This window comes from Chaetodon trifascialis, chromosome 19 (assembly GCF_039877785.1).
Source record: "Chaetodon trifascialis isolate fChaTrf1 chromosome 19, fChaTrf1.hap1, whole genome shotgun sequence".
Lineage (NCBI taxonomy): Eukaryota > Metazoa > Chordata > Actinopteri > Chaetodontiformes > Chaetodontidae > Chaetodon > Chaetodon trifascialis.
In genome coordinates, this window is record NC_092074.1 from 20,675,131 (window position 1) to 20,698,031 (window position 22,901).

At 43.9% G+C, this 22,901-nt stretch overlaps 3 protein-coding genes across 8 annotated transcripts in view; 1 reads left to right on the top strand and 2 right to left on the bottom strand.

The window, feature by feature from the left end:
- The window catches only part of adgrg6 (adhesion G protein-coupled receptor G6), an 84,882-nt gene extending 74,216 nt beyond the window's left edge, over positions 1–10,666 (bottom strand). For all 3 annotated transcript variants that reach the window (XM_070988154.1, XM_070988152.1, XM_070988153.1), the window contains exons 1-2: positions 10,619–10,666; positions 1,107–1,198 (exon numbers count right to left, since the gene is read on the bottom strand). In XM_070988154.1, the coding sequence (XP_070844255.1) occupies positions 1,107–1,198; positions 10,619–10,620 (94 nt within the window). In that variant the 5' untranslated portion in view covers positions 10,621–10,666. The remainder of the gene's footprint in view (positions 1–1,106; positions 1,199–10,618) is intronic.
- Positions 1–22,901, top strand: part of txlnba (taxilin beta a) — a 356,647-nt gene that overhangs the window by 148,930 nt on the left and 184,816 nt on the right. The gene's annotated exons all lie outside the window — the stretch shown is intronic.
- Positions 15,296–22,901, bottom strand: part of vta1 (vesicle (multivesicular body) trafficking 1) — a 49,600-nt gene continuing 41,994 nt past the window's right edge. For all 3 annotated transcript variants that reach the window (XM_070987894.1, XM_070987893.1, XM_070987892.1), the window contains one exon: positions 15,296–16,081. In XM_070987894.1, the coding sequence (XP_070843995.1) occupies positions 15,936–16,081 (146 nt within the window). In that variant the 3' untranslated portion in view covers positions 15,296–15,935. The remainder of the gene's footprint in view (positions 16,082–22,901) is intronic.

Sequence of the window (22,901 nt, forward strand, 5' to 3'; positions counted from 1 at the left end):
TTTTCTTTAAGGCGAACTAAACGTGACATTTTGTCATTAAAAGCAAAGCCGCCCTGTAAAATATTCAACTTTCTGCATTTCACAGTCGCAATGAAATCATTAAAATAATGATTACGGGCTCATAATGTGCCTTTAATGCCTCGCGGCCACTGAATAAGGAAAAATACTCTCATTCAGTTTGAACTCAGTCTCTTCACATAATGAAACAGACTTAAACTATTACATGTAATTATTGGTAATCCGTCCACAGCTCTACTTCTCGTCCTCCTGCAGAGGATTTTATTATTTCATTAAGATGATTTCAGATTTTGTTGATTTGCTCTCACAGCTGTTTACTTTCTATGAAATACTAACATGAAGCTGTGATTGATATCTGTGGTTTGTAGTTCTGTCTGACAGTGTGATGGTGATTAATGCTAGCGGGGTGTGTGTGTTGCATATTGTTTCCCGCCTTGTGCAACACCACAAACCACCCGCCTCCACACACACATACACACACCATGAGCACATCACAGCCACATGTTTAACCCTAAACCAAACCACCATTTACTGTACACATCCACACTAGTGTGAGTCGCACTCTGGCCTGTGCAGGAGCTGCTCTTGCTCTCCGACACTGTAGGTGGCGCTGTGGATGAATCCACACGTGCAGAACACGAGAGGCCACGTGTGATTTCTTTGTTATAAAAGCAGATAAACAAGTCAACTTTTCTATGCACGCTGTACGCTCGCGGCGTCACTGTGCCTCTGAATGAATTAGCTGTGATTTTAGCATTGAAATGCTAGCGTAGCCTGAATGTCTGCAGCCTTCAAGCTCCTCAGTGAGTTTCTGGCCTGAGCGCAGTCGTGTGTGCATGAAGCAGGTGGCTGTGCGATATGGATTTTCAGTCCCTCTTGATTAAATCTCGGCTGATGTGAATTAAAATTCTCTGCCTGAACATACAGACTCTTCTTTGTGGGTTTCACAGCTGTGAGAGCAACTTGTTTATCTTCTCCTCTCCTGTCAGATTAGACGGGCAGTTAAACACATTAAATCCTTCTGCCCTGATGCTTCCTGCTCGGATCTAAAGGGGAGAGACCACACGGTGGCCGAGCCGGGCTCCTACCGTGCCTGTGCAGAGACATCCACAGCAGGACGACTGGGACGACGTGATGGAGCCTCCACCTTCCTGCTCCTCCGCCGCCTGTGCAGGACTCCCTGCAGGAGCAGAGGGGGGAGGAAATCAGTCAGTGCGACACAGAACAACATGATCTTGTTGTGGGTTTCACACCAGCTATCAAGATGTTTGTCATATTAAGACAAGTGTGTGATTTAGCTTGTTTGTGCTGCCCGCTGACACTGAAGTGCAGGACACACACTGACTTCTCAGCATGCAAACCGACAAGCAAGTCACGACCATGAATCTTCAGCCGTTTAATGTCTGCAAGGTTCCTGAATCGATCACCGCACAAAAAGTGAAAAATCATTTTCAGATAAATAAAAAACACATTGAAACAGCAGCAAGAGTCTCCAGCTGCTAGCAGCTGTGTGTGTGTGTGTGTGTGTGTGTGTGTGTGTGTGTGTGTGTGTGTGTGTGTGTGTGTGTGTGCGTGTGTCTTACGCCCACTCGCCACAGTATGAACGAGTGACCAGGGATCACACCTTCAGCTCGGAGGATAAAGCCCCCAGAGAGCCAATCAAATGGCTCCATCAGGAGATGATCATGTTGTTTTCATGGTTCAACCAAACAAACGTACCTTCAAAACAGATTCAAATCGTGTCTCAATAAATCTAAAAAATGTTAATTGTTCCATCAAGTCTCATTAGAGAAGTATTTAAACATCAGGACGTCCTCACCAAAACAATCTGCTGCCTGACGAGAACACTGATGTTGGACGACTTGAGAGACATCGTATCAATAAAAAGACAGCGTTTTAATTGAAGGTGTGTGATGAGACGCGACTCCTCCACCTGCCTGACCTCCACCAGCCCTGCTACATAAAGAACAAGTCTGGCTGTGGACCAACAGAATTAACTCACAGAATAGTCTGCAGACTTTTTCTTAATGCATCTGTGTAGAAAGTCCCGACATGATGACCATAAGAACGCTAAAGACTTGCTGTGTTTTGTCTGTTTTATTGGTATTTTTGTGTTTTGCTCAAACAAAAGCAAAATGAGGACATCACCTAATTGCAGCTTGTGAACTTCTCACGGTTTCCAGGCATCTTAGAAACTAAACAATTTATCAGTTTATCATAAAAAATGATGCAGCACATGAATCAATAACGACAGGAACTGCTTGCCGCAGCCCTAAATCACACACGATGGCGCTTACAAAACACACTTCAGTTCAGCTGTAAATCCTTCCATGTTTCAGGGCAGGTCAGGCGAGGTCAGAGCAGCGTCTCACACACACACACACACACACACACACACACACACACACACACACACACACACACACACACACACACACACACACACACACACACACACACACACACACACACGCACGTCCACACTTCTGCAAGTCGCACTCTGGCCTGTGCAGGAGGTGCTATGCTATTACACTGTAGGTGGCGCTGCAGATGAATCCATACATGCAGAACATGAGAGACCATCAGCAGCTGCAGGTGCACAGCAGGTGCACAGCAGCAAACATGGTGGCTTATCTTCTCACTTTCCAAAACTTCAAGCACAGAGTTCATCTGTTTGCTCATGACATCACTGTGTTTCCATCACCTCAGAGGACATCACATTGACTTTAACCCAAGTCTCCACCCTAAAATGTAATGATTTACGTTATGGAGGATTGTGTTTTGTCCCCACTACAGGTTTATATCCCCACAAGTAAAACATATCCACACACAGATGGCATGAAAAGACCGACACCTGAACGCGACACTGGCTGACACACTGACACCTGAGTTCTCTCATCTGCTCGTCAGAGGTGAAAACAAAAGCTGAAGGCAGTCTGTCATCTATAGATGACGACGCTTCTGCGCCAAAGCATTAAAAGTCGAACACAAGAAAGGCGAGAGTCTGCGGGGAAACGCTGAGGTGGATAATCAGCTCATCTCATCCGAAAAACATCACAGACAGAAGAGGAAGCTGTGTGTTTGGTATGTTTCTGCTTTTCTGTTTCTGTTCACTCACACTGATTTCCACGTTAGTTTTGAAAGGAGAAGAATAAACGGTGGAAAAATGTGGAATCTTTGAACTGAAAGCAGCAGAACTTACAGCTAATTGATATCCCAGAAATACAAATATCTGTACGAGCCTTTGAAAAGCAGAGTTGGTCTGACTTCACCAGCGCCAGCAGGGACAAGCCCTGCATGCGTTTATTGTGCTTGGCTGATAAACTCGCCCGTATGGTGAAGAATAAAACAAATCTTGATTTATCTCAACACGCTGCTGCTTTTTCAGTGTGCTGTTACTCAGCACAGCTGCTGTTGTTTGTGTCCCGGGACTGAAAAGACCACCTCATTTTCACAGAAGACCCAAGAGGGGCTTTTAAGGCTGACGCCCAGAAACACGCAGCGTTTGGCAGCTCGGGGTGCTTAAAAGAGGAGCGTGTTGATGTGACAGTGCAGCTTATCGCAGAGCTCGTCTGATCTGGCAAGAAAAAGCTGGAGAAAGACGAGGGACAACGCGTCCATCCTCAAAAAAATTAAGCATAAAAACGACTTGATTATGGTTAGCGAAGCAGCTGTAGGTTCGTCTAACGTCTCTTTGGTCACTGTGGAGCCTTACAGGTCAAAGTTGAACAGCAGTAAAAATGTGACCTGGAAGTCGCAGCTCACACAGACGCAGTGAACGCAGCCTTGAATTTGACCTGCGTTGATGAAAGCTGGAGGAAATGTTCAGCGTGTCAGGTGGGAGTCGGCTCACCTTCAGGCAAAACAACTGGAAGCACATTTGTTTGTTGGAGCTGCAGTTCTTTCTTTCCCCCTGATGGATTATTGTCTGATGAAGGTCAGCTGTGTCTCCAGAGAGGAGCCTGGCAGACTGAGGGCTGATTGGCTCTTTGGCAGGAAGTGCGCAGGTGATCAGCTAACATATGGAGCTGAGCTCACCTGCTGCTGACCCTGAGGGCCACGCCGTTGATTCCTCACTGATTCACTTTCTAGTTCACAGTAAGGAAGAAGCAGGTGCGTCTGTAGTTATTCAGTCACTGTATGATTCTTTTCTTGTGTTTTCACCTGTTGAATTAACACATCAGCAGGTTTTTACATTTTATTAAGAAATAAACTTTCAGCTCAGTTAGAGGCAACATTATGCTTCAGAAACTATTCCACAGATTTCTGCTGAACAGAAGATATCTGAGATGTGACGGGCAGAGCTTTTTTTTTGTTTGTTTTTTTAACCACATTTCTTGCTGCTGCAGCATCCTGGTGTTTATTCATTTAATCCTGACTGTAATCAAACAGCGATTAAGAGCAGACCAACAACAATAAGCCATTTCTGATCACATTTCCTCCGCTGTGTTTACTCTTCACACAAATGCAGTTAATGTCAAGAAATGACCCGAGATGACATCCTGACAAACTGTTTAACAAGCTACTGAACAAGTCCCATCGACTTCAACACTTGATTATTATAATGCAAGAAAAATAAACAGAAAGAACCAGTCAGAAATCATAAAATGTGATGACATTATTGTTTTCCTGTTAAGGCCAGTCAAGTCCAGGCCAAACCAGACTGTTGGTAAGTGCTGGCCTCATGTAGCTCTATAATGGAAACCAGGTTAAAGGGAAGCCCTGAATCTGTGGAAATTCAAACCAGCACAAACCCCCTCTCCTCCTCCCTTAACCGAGCACCGGTCATCACCCTCCATCATCCTGTAAATGTTAAGGTGTCTGCATGCAGGGCAGGAAAGGCCGGGAGGTCGTCAGATTATTCATCCTCTGAGGGCTATCTATTGTTTTTGAGGTAATCTTGTTAGTGCAAACTGCACTTTGTTTTTAATGCTTATTAGCGAATGTTAGCATGCTAATATGCTAAACTAAGATTCTGAGGCATTCCATCTATACATCAGTTTGTTAACATTATCACTGAGCATGTTAGCATGCCGACATTGGCATTTGGCTCTAGCATGGCTGTAAACGCTTACGCTGATGACACCCAACTCTACGTAGAGCAGCCTCGTCATCAACGACCTGCCTCAATGAGATATAACTCATCAATGTCCTGCAGCTAAAGAATGACAAATTAAATCACATCAGCTTAATGCTCAGGTTAAGAAGGTTGTCAAGTGCATTATAATAAAGCTCAAAGTCCATCCATCAAACAGTTGTTGCTGCAGTTTTAAACATGGCAGTGTGAGAAAAAGCACACATGCACAGCATTAAACCCAGAAGAGGCTCCATATTTTAGCATTGTGTGCAACAGCAGAAATGGCTGGGGTCAGAGGTCAAACAACATGAAAATAAGGGTGTTTCTAAGCAGGCAAATGACATCACTAGTGTACAATCTCCTCTGCTTCAACGCTTACTTCCACCCAAACCACCAACTTTCCGACCCACAGTGAACCAAATCTAAACGATGTATCTGGTGTTGTCGTTGGCCCGTCGCGACTTTGGTGTGTTGACTTGAACATATCTGACTGTCACAGCTGTCAGCAGAAAGTAAAAGACAGAGAACTGACAGCTGTGTGATGCCAGAGCCATAAAAACAGCGATCAGAGTCAGCACAGCGTGAACATAAACTCAGCTCCTCCTTCAGAGTCACAGTTTCAGCCTCAAGCAGCAAAACACTGTGAATGACTCAGAAACAGCTTTAAAAAGCTGAGAAATGAAAGTATTCATTAAACCATGTCTCTCATTTCAGTTGCTGGATGTTCACATTGTGGTGATTATTGAATATCTATCAACCACTGCAGTGCTGAAATGATCAGTCTAATATTGTATCATTGATTTGTTCAACAAGAAGGTTTTAAGAATCAATAGTTTAAAACAATATTTTTAATCTGAAATTTGGCAACATTTTGAACTGACAGCACCGGGGTTTCTTCAAATTAGCATTTTTTTTTAAGCCATGCTAGCACTGTGGTTCTTGGGTTGGTCGGTTTTCCACTTTGGTCCAGACTGAAACAGCTGTCAGATGAAATTTGCTCCACACCTTAATGGCTCCACCCAAAGTTCAAAAAACACCTTTTTAACATCACCAAAACGCCGTCCCTTGTTTGATTAACCCATTCACGGACCAAGGATCCAGAAAACCAGCTGAGACTGCAGGAAGTCACCGTGTGCAGCTGCCGACAGGTGTTTCCCACTGATTCCAGCCTTCATGCTAAGCTAAGCTAACCACACCCTGACTCCAGCTCCATGCATAACGCACAGACATAAGATCAATACCTATCTGAACTATCTGAACATCTCGCTCAAACAAAATAACAAACAAGTTTTCTGTGTTTGTCTGCTTGATGTCTGTCGGTCTCCAGAGCAGCAGGGATCTCTGTGTTTGAATAACTTGAAGTGGCAGCTGTACATTTACTGATCCAGCTGATGAATTATTAAAAACATGCTACAGACTGAAGTAGAAACAGTGAAGGTGAAAAAAAGAGACGAGGACTGAGAAGAGAAGTTTGAGACTTACTGAACTTTTAATTAAATTCTTTTACTCTGCGTCTGAAGTGAACACCATCGTTCTGATACTTGGACACACAGTGTGAGCATCATAAATATTAAAGCAGCCAGAACAGAACTTGACTTAATATCATCGTCCAGCTTTGTTGTGTCCGGCGCTGCAAATTCATGCAGCTCCTGACATTAAAGAAAACTCGCCTCTTTGTCAAGTCATGCGTCTTGTTTCCTTGTTTCCCCTCCTCCCGCCTCCATCTCCAGCATGGAAATGGGAGTGAATGACAAGCGGAGCGAGGTCAGCGAACAAGGCTGCGGACACGACCGCATAAAGAGAGCAATTCATGTGTCTGCAGGGCTGGACGGCAGCCGGCGAGCCCTCGAGCCTCCAGTCAGACATTTTGTAGCCCAGAAGTCCTGGATCACACCATCACACCGAGGGTTTCACACCAAAAAACACCTTTAAACGAGGACAGAGGAAGTTGGACAGTGATTCACAGCAGTGTGGGGCTGCAACTCATAATCATTTTCACACGTTCTCATACAAGAGATGTTCTGTTGTCTCAACAGAATAGATGAGCTTTGGGTCCTAAACTAATTACTTGATCTAGATTATGATCTGAGTCTCATGATTTAAAGTTTTCATCCATATTCATTAAGATGCGTTGGTGTGGTGGTGAAATCTCCACATCTGGTATGTGTAATAAGTCCTCGCTGTTTTCTATTCTAATCAAATCTGGGGGTGGAGGGCGAAATAATGGGGCTCTTAAATTCCTAGCAGAGCCCCTGTCTCTGAAGTGCCGCAATTTTAAGAATCTTTCAGCGTTGGTGGAGGTCTGAGCTCCACACAGAGCCCTCTGGTTTCAAAACTGCAGCCAAGCTCCCATCATACATGTGGTCGTAAATCTTTGCTCTCTGGTGAATTACATTGTGAGTGTATTTACATAAAACTGCTCCCCTCCACCCCTCAGCACGTAAGTACAGAATAACAAACGTCGGGGACTGTCTGTACTCTCCCCTGTTATTCTATGCAGCTACAGTTTGCAGGAGAGACGACTTTAAAGCTGCATTCGTTGATTTATGGCCACTGGGGGGCTGAGAGACTCCACAACAAACTAACAGAGGCACAAATGCGTGATTTATACATTCAACATCAACAATGAAACCAACGCTGAAGTACCACAACCTGCAGATCCTCAAAGGGCCACTTGAGTTTGGCTCCAAAAGCAAGTCAATCCCCATAGACCCCCACATTAAAGCATCAGTTTATGTCTGTCAGAGAGCCCAATCAGCTAGCCCAACCAATTAGCCGCCTAATCTAAAATGCTAGCCTGTCACAATAGCTGGCTAGTTAGCGAGCTAAACAGCTCAGTCACAAACCAGACAGCACATTAAGACACGTATTTGTACCATCAACACTTTCGTGCATGTCTGCTTCGTGGATCAACTTACAGTCCAGCAGAGGAGGGAAATAAAATTAACTGGTTGGTCAAGAGCGCAAATTCAAGTGTCAGGGTTCACCAAAGCTGAAAATTATGCAAAGATTTACATGAAATTTCAGAGTTTTACATGCTGATGTGACTGAGCCTTTAGTCGACTGACAGAAAATCTGTGTGGTGGACACTTGGAGACATCACCTTGGACGTCCTCCCACATCTAAAGAGAGCTAAATCTGACACAGACTATGGTTTGACTTCACTCTAAAAATCTGCTTCTCATCCAACCCCGACTCTTACGAAATACATTCCTATACAATACAGGTGCATATACAAATAAATATCTACAGTATGTTTTCCTCAGGACCACTTCTTCCTCTTTCTGGAGCATTGAACTGTGTCTCACTGCTTATCAGGGCTTTATTGCAGCTTTTAGCCAAAAACGAGGCTGGATTTTTAAAATCTCACCTCATGCAGTGTTAAGTTAGCGGCGATGCCCTGGCCTGCCTGTTCCACTGACGACAGGGAAATGAGGGGAACGCCTCGGTCTTCACCTCAGAATAATGTCATCAGGATCAAACTCGAGCTGCAGGTGGAGAGATCAGATCTTCCCCTTCAGGCTAATTAAACCACATTCCTCCCGGCACCACCTGACCTTCATCTCCAGGTTTAGTCCTCGTCTTGATTTCATTCACTTTCCTCTCAAAAAGATTTCATCAGCTGAACATTCACCCGTAAACCTCCATTGGGAGATGTCAGCAGTGTCAGCCCATACACCTGTGGCAATGTGACAGGTGACCACCCCCACTTCCTGTCAACAGGATGTTATTTGACGTGCGCTCACGTCTGCTTTTAAAGACAGCTTGTTCAAACCTTCAACCTTCTGGGACCAAAACATGTTTTGTGGGCGTATCGCCTTCACAGGTTGTGTAACAGCTGGCAGCGGCGATGCCACCTTAAACAACACTTTCTTTGATAAAGTCAGACCTCGATAGAGTGGAATCACATCGCTGCTGCATGACTGTGGAGGCTTTCAGCTCTAATGCCGTCATCTTAACATCACGGCACGGTAACATTACTACAGGTGCTTTCTTTCATGTGATCACATACTTATTTTTATCATCAATCTCGCGGCATATCACAAACCTTTAGGTCCAAATATGACTTATTTAGGTATTTCACAGCATTAAAATCACCCCCAAAACTCTAATTTTGGACTTTTCCACGCAGGACCTGGTCCTCAAATTTGACCTATATTACTTCCTAGCTTCACCAGAGGGGTCACATCATGGAAAAAGGGGGTTTTGGGAAATGGTGAAACATCTTGACCTCCAGATTTACATCAGTCATTTGCAGAAACACACTTCAGTTCAACAGCAGCACAAACGAAAGCTTCCAGAATGATCCAGCAGGTGAATCAACATGAAGCAGATCCAACACAAACCCCGGTGAAGGAGGATTCCTCTCAGGACTGATGAACGCTTCGGCTCCGTGGACCCAGAAACTGGTCTAATAGGAATGAGACCAGTAAGGCAACAAGAAGTAGTAAAGAATCAAAGCTTTTCTCTGACACCTGCAGCAAAGGTTTGATCTCAATGCACGCACACACAGCTGCAGATAAACGTGTGCACAGTTTGATTGATCGGTTCTTTTCTTTGAATGAATACAGTTTAAATTCAGCTGGACGCCCTTCATGTACAGACACACAAGTTATAAACTGTCGAAAGAAATATGAAAAATCCAGACTTTACTTTGGCTGTTTTTGGTGGAGATTGAAGTTCTCAGTGTTTGTGAAGTTCGGCTCTGTTTACAGCAGCTTTTTAACAATGATCCTACAAACCAGTGAACTACAGCATCGCCGTCATGTTCCTGCAGGTTTCTGATCTAATAGATTGTGCTACCTGTGCGATCTTCCCACATTATGCAGACTTTTATGACCAATATTCCAACAAAGACTCCTTTTCCACAGAGAATAAAGCCTCTGACTCTGCTCAGTGCGCTGCAGACAGATTGTACACATATGCAACTATAGGCAGCCAATAACATCATGGAAAACAGCTTTTTTCCTTTTTTCCAGCGGAGAGTTCAGCTCTCAGGTTAGAAAACAGACAGAAAAGACTTATTCTGCGTGTGTTTCCTCTGATTTTACTCACTGAAGACAAATCAAACTTCAGCCTCATCTCAGTCACAAAGTCACAACTTTTACTGCTGGATGAAGAATGTTGGCTCGGTCCTGATGAAGATGGTTTTAAAGTAAAACCAAGACTTTCTCATTTAAGTGCCACAGAGAAGAGTCCAGTTCAGGATGAAACGAATTAAATTCGTGGGATAAATGGCTGAAAACAGATCGACGGGCTGCGGCGCGTCACTTTGGATCAGCTTGGAGGACAAACAATGACCTTAACATGAAGATGTTTTAGCAGCAGACAGGAGGAAAAACTTCAGACACTGAATGTTTACATCACAGTGTTGCTTTTGGACACGAAATTCATTTTTCAAGAAGAATAAAAATGCAACTGGAAGCCAAAACGCACAAAAGCTTCTACATGAAGCTGTGGATTTGGATCCAGTAGAGATGCCCCCATCAACACCATCCAAAGTATGAATATTTGAGGACTCACATGTTTTCACTGGAGCGGCAGCTGGTCCCCCTGCAGGGTCATTCTCCCTCTCCACAGTCTGAGGAAGTTTCTCTCTGCTTTCAAGTTTTTCTTGCGCCGAAAGTTTTGAGACTTCAAATCAACAAAATCCAAAATGCGCCTCGCTGACGCGCAAAAGTCTCCAAAGTTTGGAGAGAGAGGGGGAGAGAGAGAGGATGAGAGGCAGAGAGAGAGGGAGAGAAAGAGAGAGAGAGGGGCTCTCCTGCTCGGGTGGGTTCGTTTTACTCCTCCAGACTCCCCGGTGGCGGCGTTGAGATGCTTCCACTGAAAGAAAACCAGCGCTGAGTCCGAACGTTTGGATGCGAAGCGGAGTCAAGCCCCAACAGATGAAACAACACACTTCCGGTCACGTTGTCAAAATAAATGTACCCGCGCGGATCTGGGGCACAAATTTTCAAAGTAAAATAAGTCAGACAGGTAGGCTACACGTTTAATTTAAGGTCAGAAGTCTATTTCTTTAAATTAAGTTAGACAAAGAAAGAAAAGGTTCATGTTATCGTCAACATCAGTGACACACAACGTGTGAGCCTGTGACCTGAAAGGCTCCAGATGTTGGTCCATGGCTGATGTAATTAAGACCACTGGGCACTTTGGAGTCTTTAAGAGATGTTAAAATACACACTGATGACAGCAAAGTAACAACATTTCACTGACAGTAAAGCTAAAGAGAACAGACTGAACGTCGTAACTGGTCCTGATGGTGCAACCACACTGTCTACATCAACATTTACATTTCACGGAAGGGGCTTTAAAACGGAATTAAAAAAAAAAAAAATGGAATTAATAAATAAAATTAAGCATAAAACATGTAAAACACCACCAAACATTAAATGGAAACATTTGATAATGAAGTGTGGATTACTGACGGTTTGATGGGTTTGAAGTGAGTAATAAAGTAAAGTTGATAATTGATAATTGATAACTGGGATGTTCTGTCACAAAATGAATGTCTGGGTGAAGCCAGGTGGAGATGCTGGTGTTTGTCTACGATCAGGTTGTGGCTGCGTGAAATCATGCGTTCATCATTAGGGAAACAACAGTGATATTAAACTCCGGATGTCTCCTGGAGCCTCATTTGATCGTGGCGATAAACACGCTGTGATAAAGCAGGAGGACAATGGAGAGACTGAAGAGAGCGGGAACAAAGAGCTGCGTCTCATTTGCCTTTGACGTTTTTATCAGGCAGGACAATCGGCCTAAATGACGTTTAGAGTGGAGGACGGAGGCAGAGGAGATTTGTATCATGATGAATCCCTGCAGAAAACCTCTGCATCATCACCTCAATCCCTGCGGCAGAGGGAGGCAACTCTTTTACTCTGTGTGTCATTGAACAGGGCAGAAAAATGTGTCAGACTCAAACCAACTGCAACAAGTGCTGAGTGCATCACAGCCTGAGGATCCTCCTCCTGTGAGCCACTGATGTCCAGAAACTATGAAAACACATCAGTGAGCCTCACTGCTGCACTGACATGTTCCTTTATTACCATGAACACACACACCGCACTTTATTTTGAGTCACGCACACACACACCCTCCTACTAGAGCACCAAATGTGGATTAGTCCGCTGAAAATAGCCCTCACCGTTTCCTCCTGACTGATTAAAACTACACCTCGCCGTCCCACCCACACCCACACCCACAGAGAGAGGGGTCATGGTGAAGGTTACATCAGGTTTAACTGGTCACAGATCAGCCTCATTTTTGACCTCTTTCATTGGATTTTTTTAAACAAATCACATCACTTTCGATTTGATTTTCACCCAGTTTTGCGTCCCTGTGCACTGACTGTTCGCAACAGACAGCAGCTTTTTTAGGAAATTACTGAGACTTTTTTTTAAAAGAAACTATGTCTTTTTATTTATTTATTTAAAATAAGATTTACATCTTCAGTAGGAACCAATGGGCTTGGAGCTGAGAGCCGGGCTGCATTCCAAACTGCATACTTCACTTCCCTCTTTACTGTTAGTACACAGTGTTGCATGCAGTACGCTTACAGTTGGGACGTACTACTTCATCATAACATCATGGCTGGAAGTTTGACCCTACTGCTCACCCATCCATAGCACCAATCCATCCATATTGTATTGGTATTTCTGGCATACTGCATTTGACATTCTGTGTATTGGGACATAAGTGCCAGCTCAAATGTCTTCATGGAGACAGGAAGTAGTGTTCTTTATGCAGGCAGGTGTGCAGGTGATGTGTGAAGAAACTTCTCTTAACTACATGATTTACTTCAGTCTTTGAACACAACTTGACTGTAAAGTAACGCACGGAATGTAAACAGTCAATATCTAACATGTAATCTTTAAAAATGGAACTATATATGTATATTTGAAGACAATAGGCTGCGACGCGACCACGATGATGATGAAACTGCACGCAGTCTCAGCGGACGTCACGCCGTCCTGTGAAATGCTGAAAACGCTCTCCGTCTGTGAGCTGGATGCGTGCGGCGTCATTTGCCTTCAATCTGCTGCAGCTTTTATGTGAGAGTCGAACAGAAGGTGTCATTTTGTGCCCAGAGCTGCAGACCTGACCCAGCTCTAAAAACACAACACGATGAGAGGGAAGAGACGGGCGGAGAGATAAATTCTGGACAGAAAAGGATTGCATAATATCAATAAAAAGAAAACTTTTTGTTCCTGGCAGATAGACACTCAATAAAACCGCTTTATGACAGAAGGCTGAACAAGGAGTACAGGGACTGGACGCACAGCACAAAAGGTAAAAACCTGGCTGATATATTGACCCGATTTATTTTTTTCTTCTAAAAATAGAGCCAAACAGGAACAAATTAGACCAGGAGAGACACCAAATATACCCAGAGAGACAGAAAAAGACTTCATTTAGAAAGCAGATAACAGAAAAGATGGACAGACAGACAGACAGACAAGTGTCCTTCATAAGTTAAATCAGACACCTTCAAATGAGCATCACAAGTAAATAAAATGAATCTTTTCAGAAGTCGATGGATGAGTTTTGTTTCAAAGGAAGAAACCGAGGATCTGAAAAACGGATCCAGTTCACATTTCTATGATTAGAACTGGACAAACAGCTGTTTTCATCATCTGCTGGGGCACAAAATACTTTTACATTTCAACCAAAACGATCCAGAAATGTTTCTTTGAGATTACAGGATCAATGAATCTGAATATTTCTTCAGAAACTTTCAATCTTTGCTTGTATTTTAAGACATTTGTTATCAGACATGACAGTGAATGAGGCTTCTCTCTTTTGAGCAACAGAAACGCATAAAAAAAACCCGAAAAACCAAAACAAAAATGATTTAAAATAATCTTCATCATGAGAGCCATCAAACTCTTTGCCCATGAAATTACTCAGCGAGCAGCTCTGGAGACTCTTTACATCAAAGTTTCCTCCTATACACGTTAGCTAGCAGGCTAACCTGCTAGCAGTGAGCTAGCTTGTTAGTTGACTTAAGTTCTAGAAAACAAAGAATTTCTTCTGAGTTCGGAGCAAAGCGTTTAAAATGGACGTATTTATTTTTAACTCATCTCCAGAGAAAGATATTTTTACAGTGCAGTGACACAAAGTTTAAGGACGTAAAGCAGAGACACACATCGCTAAACACATTCCAAATATTTTATTCAAACAGTTTTGAATCGCTCAGATTTCGACATCAACTTTGTGAAAACCTTGAAAGTCAAACTAAAAGAAATTCTGAGAAACTTGAATGTTAAATAGAAACCAGAAAAAAAACCTCCCACTCTTTCCTCCGTATACAGAAACGTGATATGTCAATAAAAAGTAAAACATTTCAGCGCCACACCTTCCTCGGACTATCTAAGCATCAGCGCCCCCTGGTGACCCCCCAACACCCGACAGCAGTTTTACTCACTCACAGATTGTAAACTTTCTTTCCTCCACCTCAGTTTGTTACTGTCTGAGCTCTGGAACAAAGCCTGAACGGATGAGACGATGTTTTATCTTATAAAACAGCAAACACGTACTGACATTAATCACGATGAGTGATGACGGAAATCCAAATGTAGACGTCAAATACATTCTGCGTTTTTACAGATAAGAAAAGACCGCGAGAAGTTTGCTGGCATCAGTTTTTCCTTCAAGATTGTTCTGAATTTGCTGAATTTGAAACGATCTTGTGACTCCACGTCAATGATTTAAACCTTCAGCGTCTCATCGTGCAAAACAGTCCGTCAGTGGTCCTTTAATGTGGTGGTTAGCCTAGCTTAGCCTGGCTCCGTCAAAATTCAAAAAATGTGAGTGAAATGAAAACTGAATTTTTGGGTCCATTTGAACATTTCACACAGATTTCGCACAGGCTCTGGCAGCGTGATGATTCGATCAATTTAAACGAGTGATTGTGGCACACAGTCTGCACCGAGGTATTGATCCCTTTCATGTGTGAGGTCACGTTTGGCCGCCGTGATCAGTGATTAAAGTCAGTGAGAGGGAGGACTGTGATGTGTCACATGGAAGATTTTATCCTCATATGTTTCTTTATTGATCTGCACACCTTGTACTGATGACACTTTTTCTGTTGACCTCAAGTTATTTTTTCTGCATTAGGTTTTAATTTTTTTATCTCAGGCGCTAAAACTGAGTGCTTCAGAGGGTAAACAGAGAGGCTGCAGCAATGGACATTATGAGAAATTGAACATCAGAGCATGTAAAGATTTTCGAGCAGACGCCAAAATAAAAGCATGAACCCGAGCATAATGTGGAACCTTGAAGTAAAGCTCCACTCGCGAGCTTCATCAGAGCTTTGACCGTTTCTTATTCATGGATTTATTTGGATGTTTTTTTGATCCTGTCTTATCATAAACTGCACTGAACTGTCACTGCAGGTGAAGCCTGCGACCTCAACTCAAAGTGGACCTTGAGTTGAGATTATTTTGCCAAACTTGTATTTGAGCTGCAGCTCAGAGTCTGATTGTATTTTCTTTGATCTGTACGTGACGATATTGATGAATGTGTCATAAGCCAATTAGGGCCGGTCTGAAAATGAGAAAATAAAGAGCCAACGTGTTCTGCAGTCCGTCAGTCCGTCAGTCAGCGTGACACAGTGTCAGACACAGGCGGCCATTGTTGCAGACTGATTTCCATCATGTTCTCCAACGGCGAGCTGAACGTCTCTCTTCAGAGGACGGCCTCAGTGTGTGTGTGTGTGTGTCCTGCGTCCTCAGCTCACTGCGGGCCAGATCAGTGACAGATAGAGCGGCGCTGCTGGGGAGAAAATAGGGGGATGGAAGGAAGGAGGGATGGAGGGATCAGATGGTGGAGGACAAAGGCTTCATTCTTTGCCTGTGGTGAGCAGCTTCAGGGCTTTCTGGAGGTTCTGGATGGCCGTGCCGACGTCCTCGTACTGCAGGGCGCTGCCGGCGTACTTGCAGTACTTCTGGGCCTTGGTGTAGTCCTCTGGGGAGAGGTGAACACCGCCTGGAGGGAGGGAAGGATGGAGGGCGGGGGGGCGGGAGGGGAGAGGAGAGGAAGGAAGAAAAAGAGTCAGATTTTAACATGACAAGCGGAGACGGAGAAGCGTGAAAAGAGGAGGAAAAAGACGAGATCAGTCTGATATCAGTCACTACACAAGCTACGAGCCAATCAGAGGAAGGTGGAGGAGAAATGGCTCATGGAGGCTGAGAACAGCAGCACTAAGAGGTGGACAGATGCAGAAATAAATCATGAAACTGATCAAATACCAGAGAAATAATCAGTGAATCTTTGAAAAAGTTTCTTCATCCAGGATTACAACTAATAATTACTTCCATTCCAGACAAATCTGCTAATTATTTGTTCAATTGAGAAAATGTTTGGTCTATAAAGTGCCAGAAAATAGTGAAAAACCTTAATTTAAAGTCCTGATTTGTTGAAAACCCCAAAAACATTCAGTTTACAGTGACATGAAACAGAGAAAAAGCAGCAAATCATCTCTTTTCAGAAGCCATTAAACATGAACTGACATATTTATGATTGGAAAATGACTTAAGCAAGTAACTGATTATCAAAATGTTCTATCAAATGACGCTCTTAGAAGACGTCCTTTCCAGGAAAAGCAAAACTAAAAACCACAAGTTAAAAAGTGGACGAAGACAAAAGAAAAGCAGGAATCGACTGAATGTAAACCTGAATATCACAAAAACACATCAACAACATACAAAATCTATTCAGACGCAAGTAAATTAAATAAGAAAATATACTCGAGAGAGCCCGTTTAGTACTGATGAGATCTCACACAAGTGTTTGTGCGACCAGCGCTTGAGAAACGAGACTTTATGGAAACCTCCTCCGTCTCTTTGTGTTGAATTCAGTTCAGATTTATCGACCTGCTCCAAACGTTTCTAATCGTCTGATTCAAGAGGACTTCTCTCCCCGTCCGTAGGAAACACTTGAAGGTCCATTATGACCTGCGTCATGGAAAGTCATCAGCACCAGCCCATAATCAGCTGTCAGGACGCCGGGGAACGTGGGTAATTTATGGTGGAGAAGTACCTGCTGTGGGGCTCAGAGGTCTCTGTCATCTGAGCGTTTAGAAGAAAGACTGCTGTGTGATCTGCATGATGACACACATGACGACCGCGTGTGTGTGCGTGTGTGTGTGTTTAATAAAGAGTGAGCAGTGTTGTCCTTTAACCTCTGAGACAAACCACTCCCTGTGAGCTCATCAGGTCTTCCACATGTCTCTCCACCCTCTCCCTGCAAAGCTCCACATCTCAAGCATGAAACAAGCGTGTTCTTCTCCATCTACTGTGTTTTGACGCACCACAATTTCATTTTTCAGGATTCCTGAAAAGCAGTTTAAACCGACAAACCCATGTTTTCGACCGTGGAGACGAAGGAGAGACCAGGAGGCCTCACAGGTGATCCAGAGAGTCTGTGCAGGACACAGCTGGACTGAAAAGTCTCATTCTGCAACACAACCTCACAATCTGGCTTCACTTATTACAAGTCTCCCTGGTGAGTGCGTCAAAACACTTCTTTTCTTTTACATGCAGAATCAGACGAGAGCTGCCAAAGAACACGCACCATAACGTTACAATTAAAACAAGACATCGAAGCTAATTCAACATGTTCAGAGTTTCTCATAACCGAATGCTCTTACGTCACTTTGATCGGCGATTAATTACTGATTCGCTCAGTGCAACAACCTTGTAACAAAGGATTCCTGCAAACACATGAAACTTAGCCATGAAGCAGAGTTTTGTTTTTGCTCTGCGTGTTTCTGCAGCTTGTTACACTTACAGCCGTCCGCCTATCAGAGTCCCAGGAGGACGACACTTGAGCCTGGAGGAAGCACAACATCTTATAGTGGGTGTAACACTATAGACTACATCCACCCTCCTTCACATACAGGACTCCAGTGTATGTTATAGCTTGCAGGAGTCTCAGTCAAGCCCAGAAACCCCCTTGTAAAGATCCCGCCGGTAGAAAAAGTCTATTTTGAACTGCTATTGGTCCGTTATCCCTCTCCTCTCTGGTGTCCTCTCGAAGAACTTCGACTGTATACTGGATAACATCAACAGCGTCTCTCTTTAAGCTTTCTTGTTCTAAGAGACTCCAAAACATCTGTTTACATTCAAGTGACAAATCCCTTTTCTCCTCTTCATCCCTTTATTGCTTTCTTCCACATTATTCTTCTCTTCTACCTCTGCTTTCTCGTCTTTGTCACGTCTCCTCTTTTTTACCTCATCCTCTGCTCACATTGAATTCTGCTTTATTGGCTTGTTTGAAAAGCGAAACTTGAAAAGGAGGAGAAACGTGCTTAGTAAATATTCTGTATTTTGTCTATTTTTAGATATATTCTGTAGTTAGTATGTGTAGTCTTCACGAATCGTCTCTCTTGCCTTTCTGAACATAATTTGTTTCTCGCTTTGATTTCTCCTCTATCCTTTATTCCTTTCCTAAATCCATGTCTTTCCTCCTCTTTCGACCTCCCTCCTTTACTTTTCCTCCCTCGATCTGTCCCCCCCTCCCCAGAGGACCCTCTTTAACTGGAACCATACCTCCGCTGCCCCCCCAGCCCACCTCACTGTGCTCTGCAAACAGTACACGAGGCACAGTGGGGACACGCTCTCCATGACGCCGTCAGTCAATTCAGCCATGAAATGACTGACGGCGCAAAATCAAACATATTACTAAGAATAATATTCAACCACTCGGCTTCACGGCGGACCGAACCAGATCAGCTCTACAGCAGATCCTTTATGTTTATGACTGAGTGGCTCTGAGTCTGAGGATCGCACGTACAGCTGCTGCATGCAGCTCCAATCTCTGAACAGCCCCAATTAAAACTGTTTGGCATCAGCACGGCTCGATTAAACCAGATGTAAACGAGAAAATGTTTTCTGTATTTGGGTGAAACAAAAAGAAACCATTGAGAATGACTGATGGTACATCAGCTTTATATTCCACAACAACCATGACACACCTGAGGTGAGCGTTATCAACCATTACAACATCTCGCAGAAGTAAGTCGACGTTTAGACCCAAAAACCAAAAGAGTTCAAGGAGAATGTGAGCTAAAGAATAGACGGGTCACAACTCATCAAATCCAGCCTGTCCACACTAAGAAAACAACCGTTTAGATCACCTGTGCAAGCAGCTTATCATGACCCATGTGTACGTTTAATGTTCGGTGGCGACCTCTCCTGACTGTCTGGGAGCAAAGGAGGAAGTCAGGTGACGTCGTATAAAGAGCAAGAAAGTCTGCATGTGGAGGAGGAGGAGGAGTAGATGGGTCTAACAGACTATGTTAGCATACACTGTCCTCTCTAATGGTGTCACCGAGTGGCAGCATGTATAGAGAGAACAGTAATGGACCGAGGCAGCTCCATTGTACGAGCCCAAAACAGATGTCATGAACACATGATCTCCAGGACTGACGTAAGGCTTCCCGCCTTTGATGTTTAAAACAAGTTTAACACAGTCAGAAAGACCAACCAAGTGTTCAACACAACTCAAAACACAAATGCTGCACTTACGTCTATTAGGACAAGAACTGAGACCTTATGTTCATCAGGTTTTAGTCTGAGGTCTCAGCGCTGTGGTTTGTTCTAAAACCTGACTGAAATTCCCCCAGGATGCTGTTTTCTTTAAGAAAGTGCACTGAAGCCATCTTCTCCAGTATCTAACTGGTGAATGGAAGGTTGGATATCGGCGTACAGTTGGTGACTGTATTACTCTCTAGGTTGGGTTTCTTCAGTAACCCATGCTCTGAACTCGAACCATGATCTTTTCCTAAACCAAACCCAGTAGTTTTGGTACCTCAGCCTCAATCACTGGCTGATAAATGATCAGCACGATAAAGGTCCAGTGCAGTGACGGTCCAGTCTGACTCAAACAAACTGTCTCATATTAACCACATGATGACAGTCCACTACGCCTGTCCCTGGTTCTCTCCAACCGTCATTTCAGGGGTCATTGGCAACTGATCTATTCAGCCGTTCAGGTACGAGGACGTGTCGGTCAAATCATATCTGAGCTGAAAGATGTGTGCGTGAGCTCAGAATGCACCAATAACTGGACGTTAAAACGGCCAACAGATCGACGTGTTGAGAGGTTAGCATGTTAGGACCCCATAAAGGACCTCTGGAGGATCCCTGGATGCCAGTTTGAGAAGCAGTGCAGACTGAAGGAACAGAGGGACAGACAATGTCTCTCTTGGCTCAGTAACGCTCATAAAACATGGTCCTCTACTCTTAGAAATGTCCTGGAGAAGAACAGGAAAAAAAATGATTGAATAATGTTGCACCATAAGCCCCTAATCCCCTGGCTGAATTCTCTCCTCCTCCAAAAAGCTGGGAAAAGACTCGCAAATATGCTGACTGCATACTCCCAAGGATGAGAGGAGGCTGAGAGGAGGAGGAGGAGGAGGAGGAGGAGGAGGAGGAGGAGGAGGAGGAGGAGGGAAAATAGTGGAAAAATTAAGAGAGAAAGTCAGCAAAGAGATGGGAGACGGCCAGAAACCACAGCGCTCCACAAGGAGGGAGACTTGGCGAGGGCCGGCTTTAAAAAGGTGCTAATGATAAAAAATGACCCGAACATATAACAATCATCTTTCATAGAGAGAAACCAATCAGCTCTCAGCAGAATAAACGTAACGTATTACAACAACTACAGCTGCAATTAACCATTTTTTTCATTACTGATTAATGCTGCACTTATTTCTATGAATTGTTCAGCTGATAAAACGTGCTGCTTACAGTTTCCCAGTCATCAAACTGCTGATTATGCATATTTTTTCTGTTAGCTTTTTAATTTAATTTCTCCTCCATTCTTGCGTCTTAAGTTTCTGATCGGACTCTAAACAACGACTCCAAAGAGGAAGTCTTGGCTGTAGATATCCGTTATTCGGACATCCACGGGGTACACTGGGAGCCCCGAATCATTGCCCGTTGCCCCCTGAGGCGAAATGGTCATCAGACAGTTTGTTTATGGTATCTCGTCTTTTTCTGATTTGTACCCAGTATCACTGAAGTTAACGTGTTTTATCTAAACCTGAAGCCTATGAAATCTGGTATCTCCTTATCTTCAAAGCAGTCTGATGATCCAGCAGTGCTTAAAAACATTAAACCCAAATTCATCTGAAGGGTCTGCTGATCCGTAAAAGGGCTCAAGAGGAATGGTACATCTTCTGTTGCTGAGCATTACAACACATGTGGACGACAAAAGAAATCAAGAGCAGCTGAAAGAGGACCGCTGACTGAACGAATGAAAGGGTTTCAAACCTCGGCTCATGAATAGAAAACGCAGAACAGATACCCAGAGCTGCCGAGCAGAAAACACATGCTTACGAGGTAATTTTCCACCTCTTTTCAGGCTGTTTGAATGTTTTAATGGAGTGCTGTAAGCAATATTTTCCTCCATTTATCTGCATGACCTAAGGCTTGATCTATTTCTCAAACAGCCTTTTTTCCTTTTAATTGCAATGGCGACTGAACAAAGAGTGATTGCCCGAGTCGCACGCTTTATCTCGCGTGCCTGAATTCAGCCCGTGAAGAGAAAAGGTGCAGAGGTGAAGAGAGAAAACTTCTCCTCTTTCAGCGACTTGGCGGTTAAGTCTGAACCAAATCCGAATGAGAGCTTGAATTATTCATTTCACCTCTTTATCCAGTGAACGGTTCTGCTGAGCATGCATACTAACCTTTAGAGAAAAATAAAGCCAGACAAAAAGCTGTTTCCACACACACCTCAAATCCTACTGTATCTGCAGAGCTAAGCTAAGAACTGCGAAATGATTTTACTATCAATTATCCCTGACAGACTGACGAAGCAACGCACTCGTCTTTCCTGAAAACTCGATTTTCATTAAAACAGTTACACACACACGCAGGAGCAGTGTCAGGGTTCAGTGTGTTGCTCAAGGACACTTTGATATGCAGGAGACGAGGATCAGCCTTAATGGACGACCTGGACGAGCAGCTGAGCCACCACTGAGCCCAGTCATGGTTTCCAAGAGTTAAGAGCGTTCAGATGCAGTTCAGTCACATGGTGTTTGTCAGCTTTTCTTAAACATCCTCTGAATAAAACCCTGCTTTCTTTGATTCGCTTTATCGGGCTGTGTCAGACTTTGATGCAGGAGACCGATTTCGTCCTGGGGACAATTCGATAGCATGCGTCCCTGAAGGCTATGACACCTGTCCTCTGTCCCGGCATTGACACGCATCGACTCTTCTTGAGCATGTGCTCCATGAATCGTACCTCGACTACTTCCGTCTTATGACGTGCAGGTAATGGTTAGTGCTCGTCTGTCTGCTGATCGAGGGGTTGAACCTGCAACCTTCCAGTCACCACCAGTAACTTGCTTTCTCCCAGTAACCCGGCAGTTGTTGAAGGGAACGGCTGAATGTGGAAAAAGGACGGAGCTCCATGATCAGGCTATAAGCTCTCCACCGCTCCCTCTCATTCTCACCCTCCCCGCGGCTAACCACCGGCAGCTAATGATAGTCTAGACAGCGGCGAAGCGGCGGTGGTGTGGTTGAAATGATAGGTTCGATGGCAGACAGATGACTGGTGTTTGGGCCAATCAACCGGCGACCATCACCATCACTGCCATCTCCTGCGGTGTCACTTTTTTCAGCGGTTAGTCAAAGGCTATTTTACATCTTCTGTTCAGGACTCCTGCTGTGCTGAGCAGCTTGGTAATGGCAGCCATGTTATTATCCTTCCATCTTTTCCAACCTTTTTTTTCAGGCTCACTTTGGAAGACCATCTGCCTTCATCTCTTCTACAGCGAATATAAAAGAGGCTTGTCAGATCA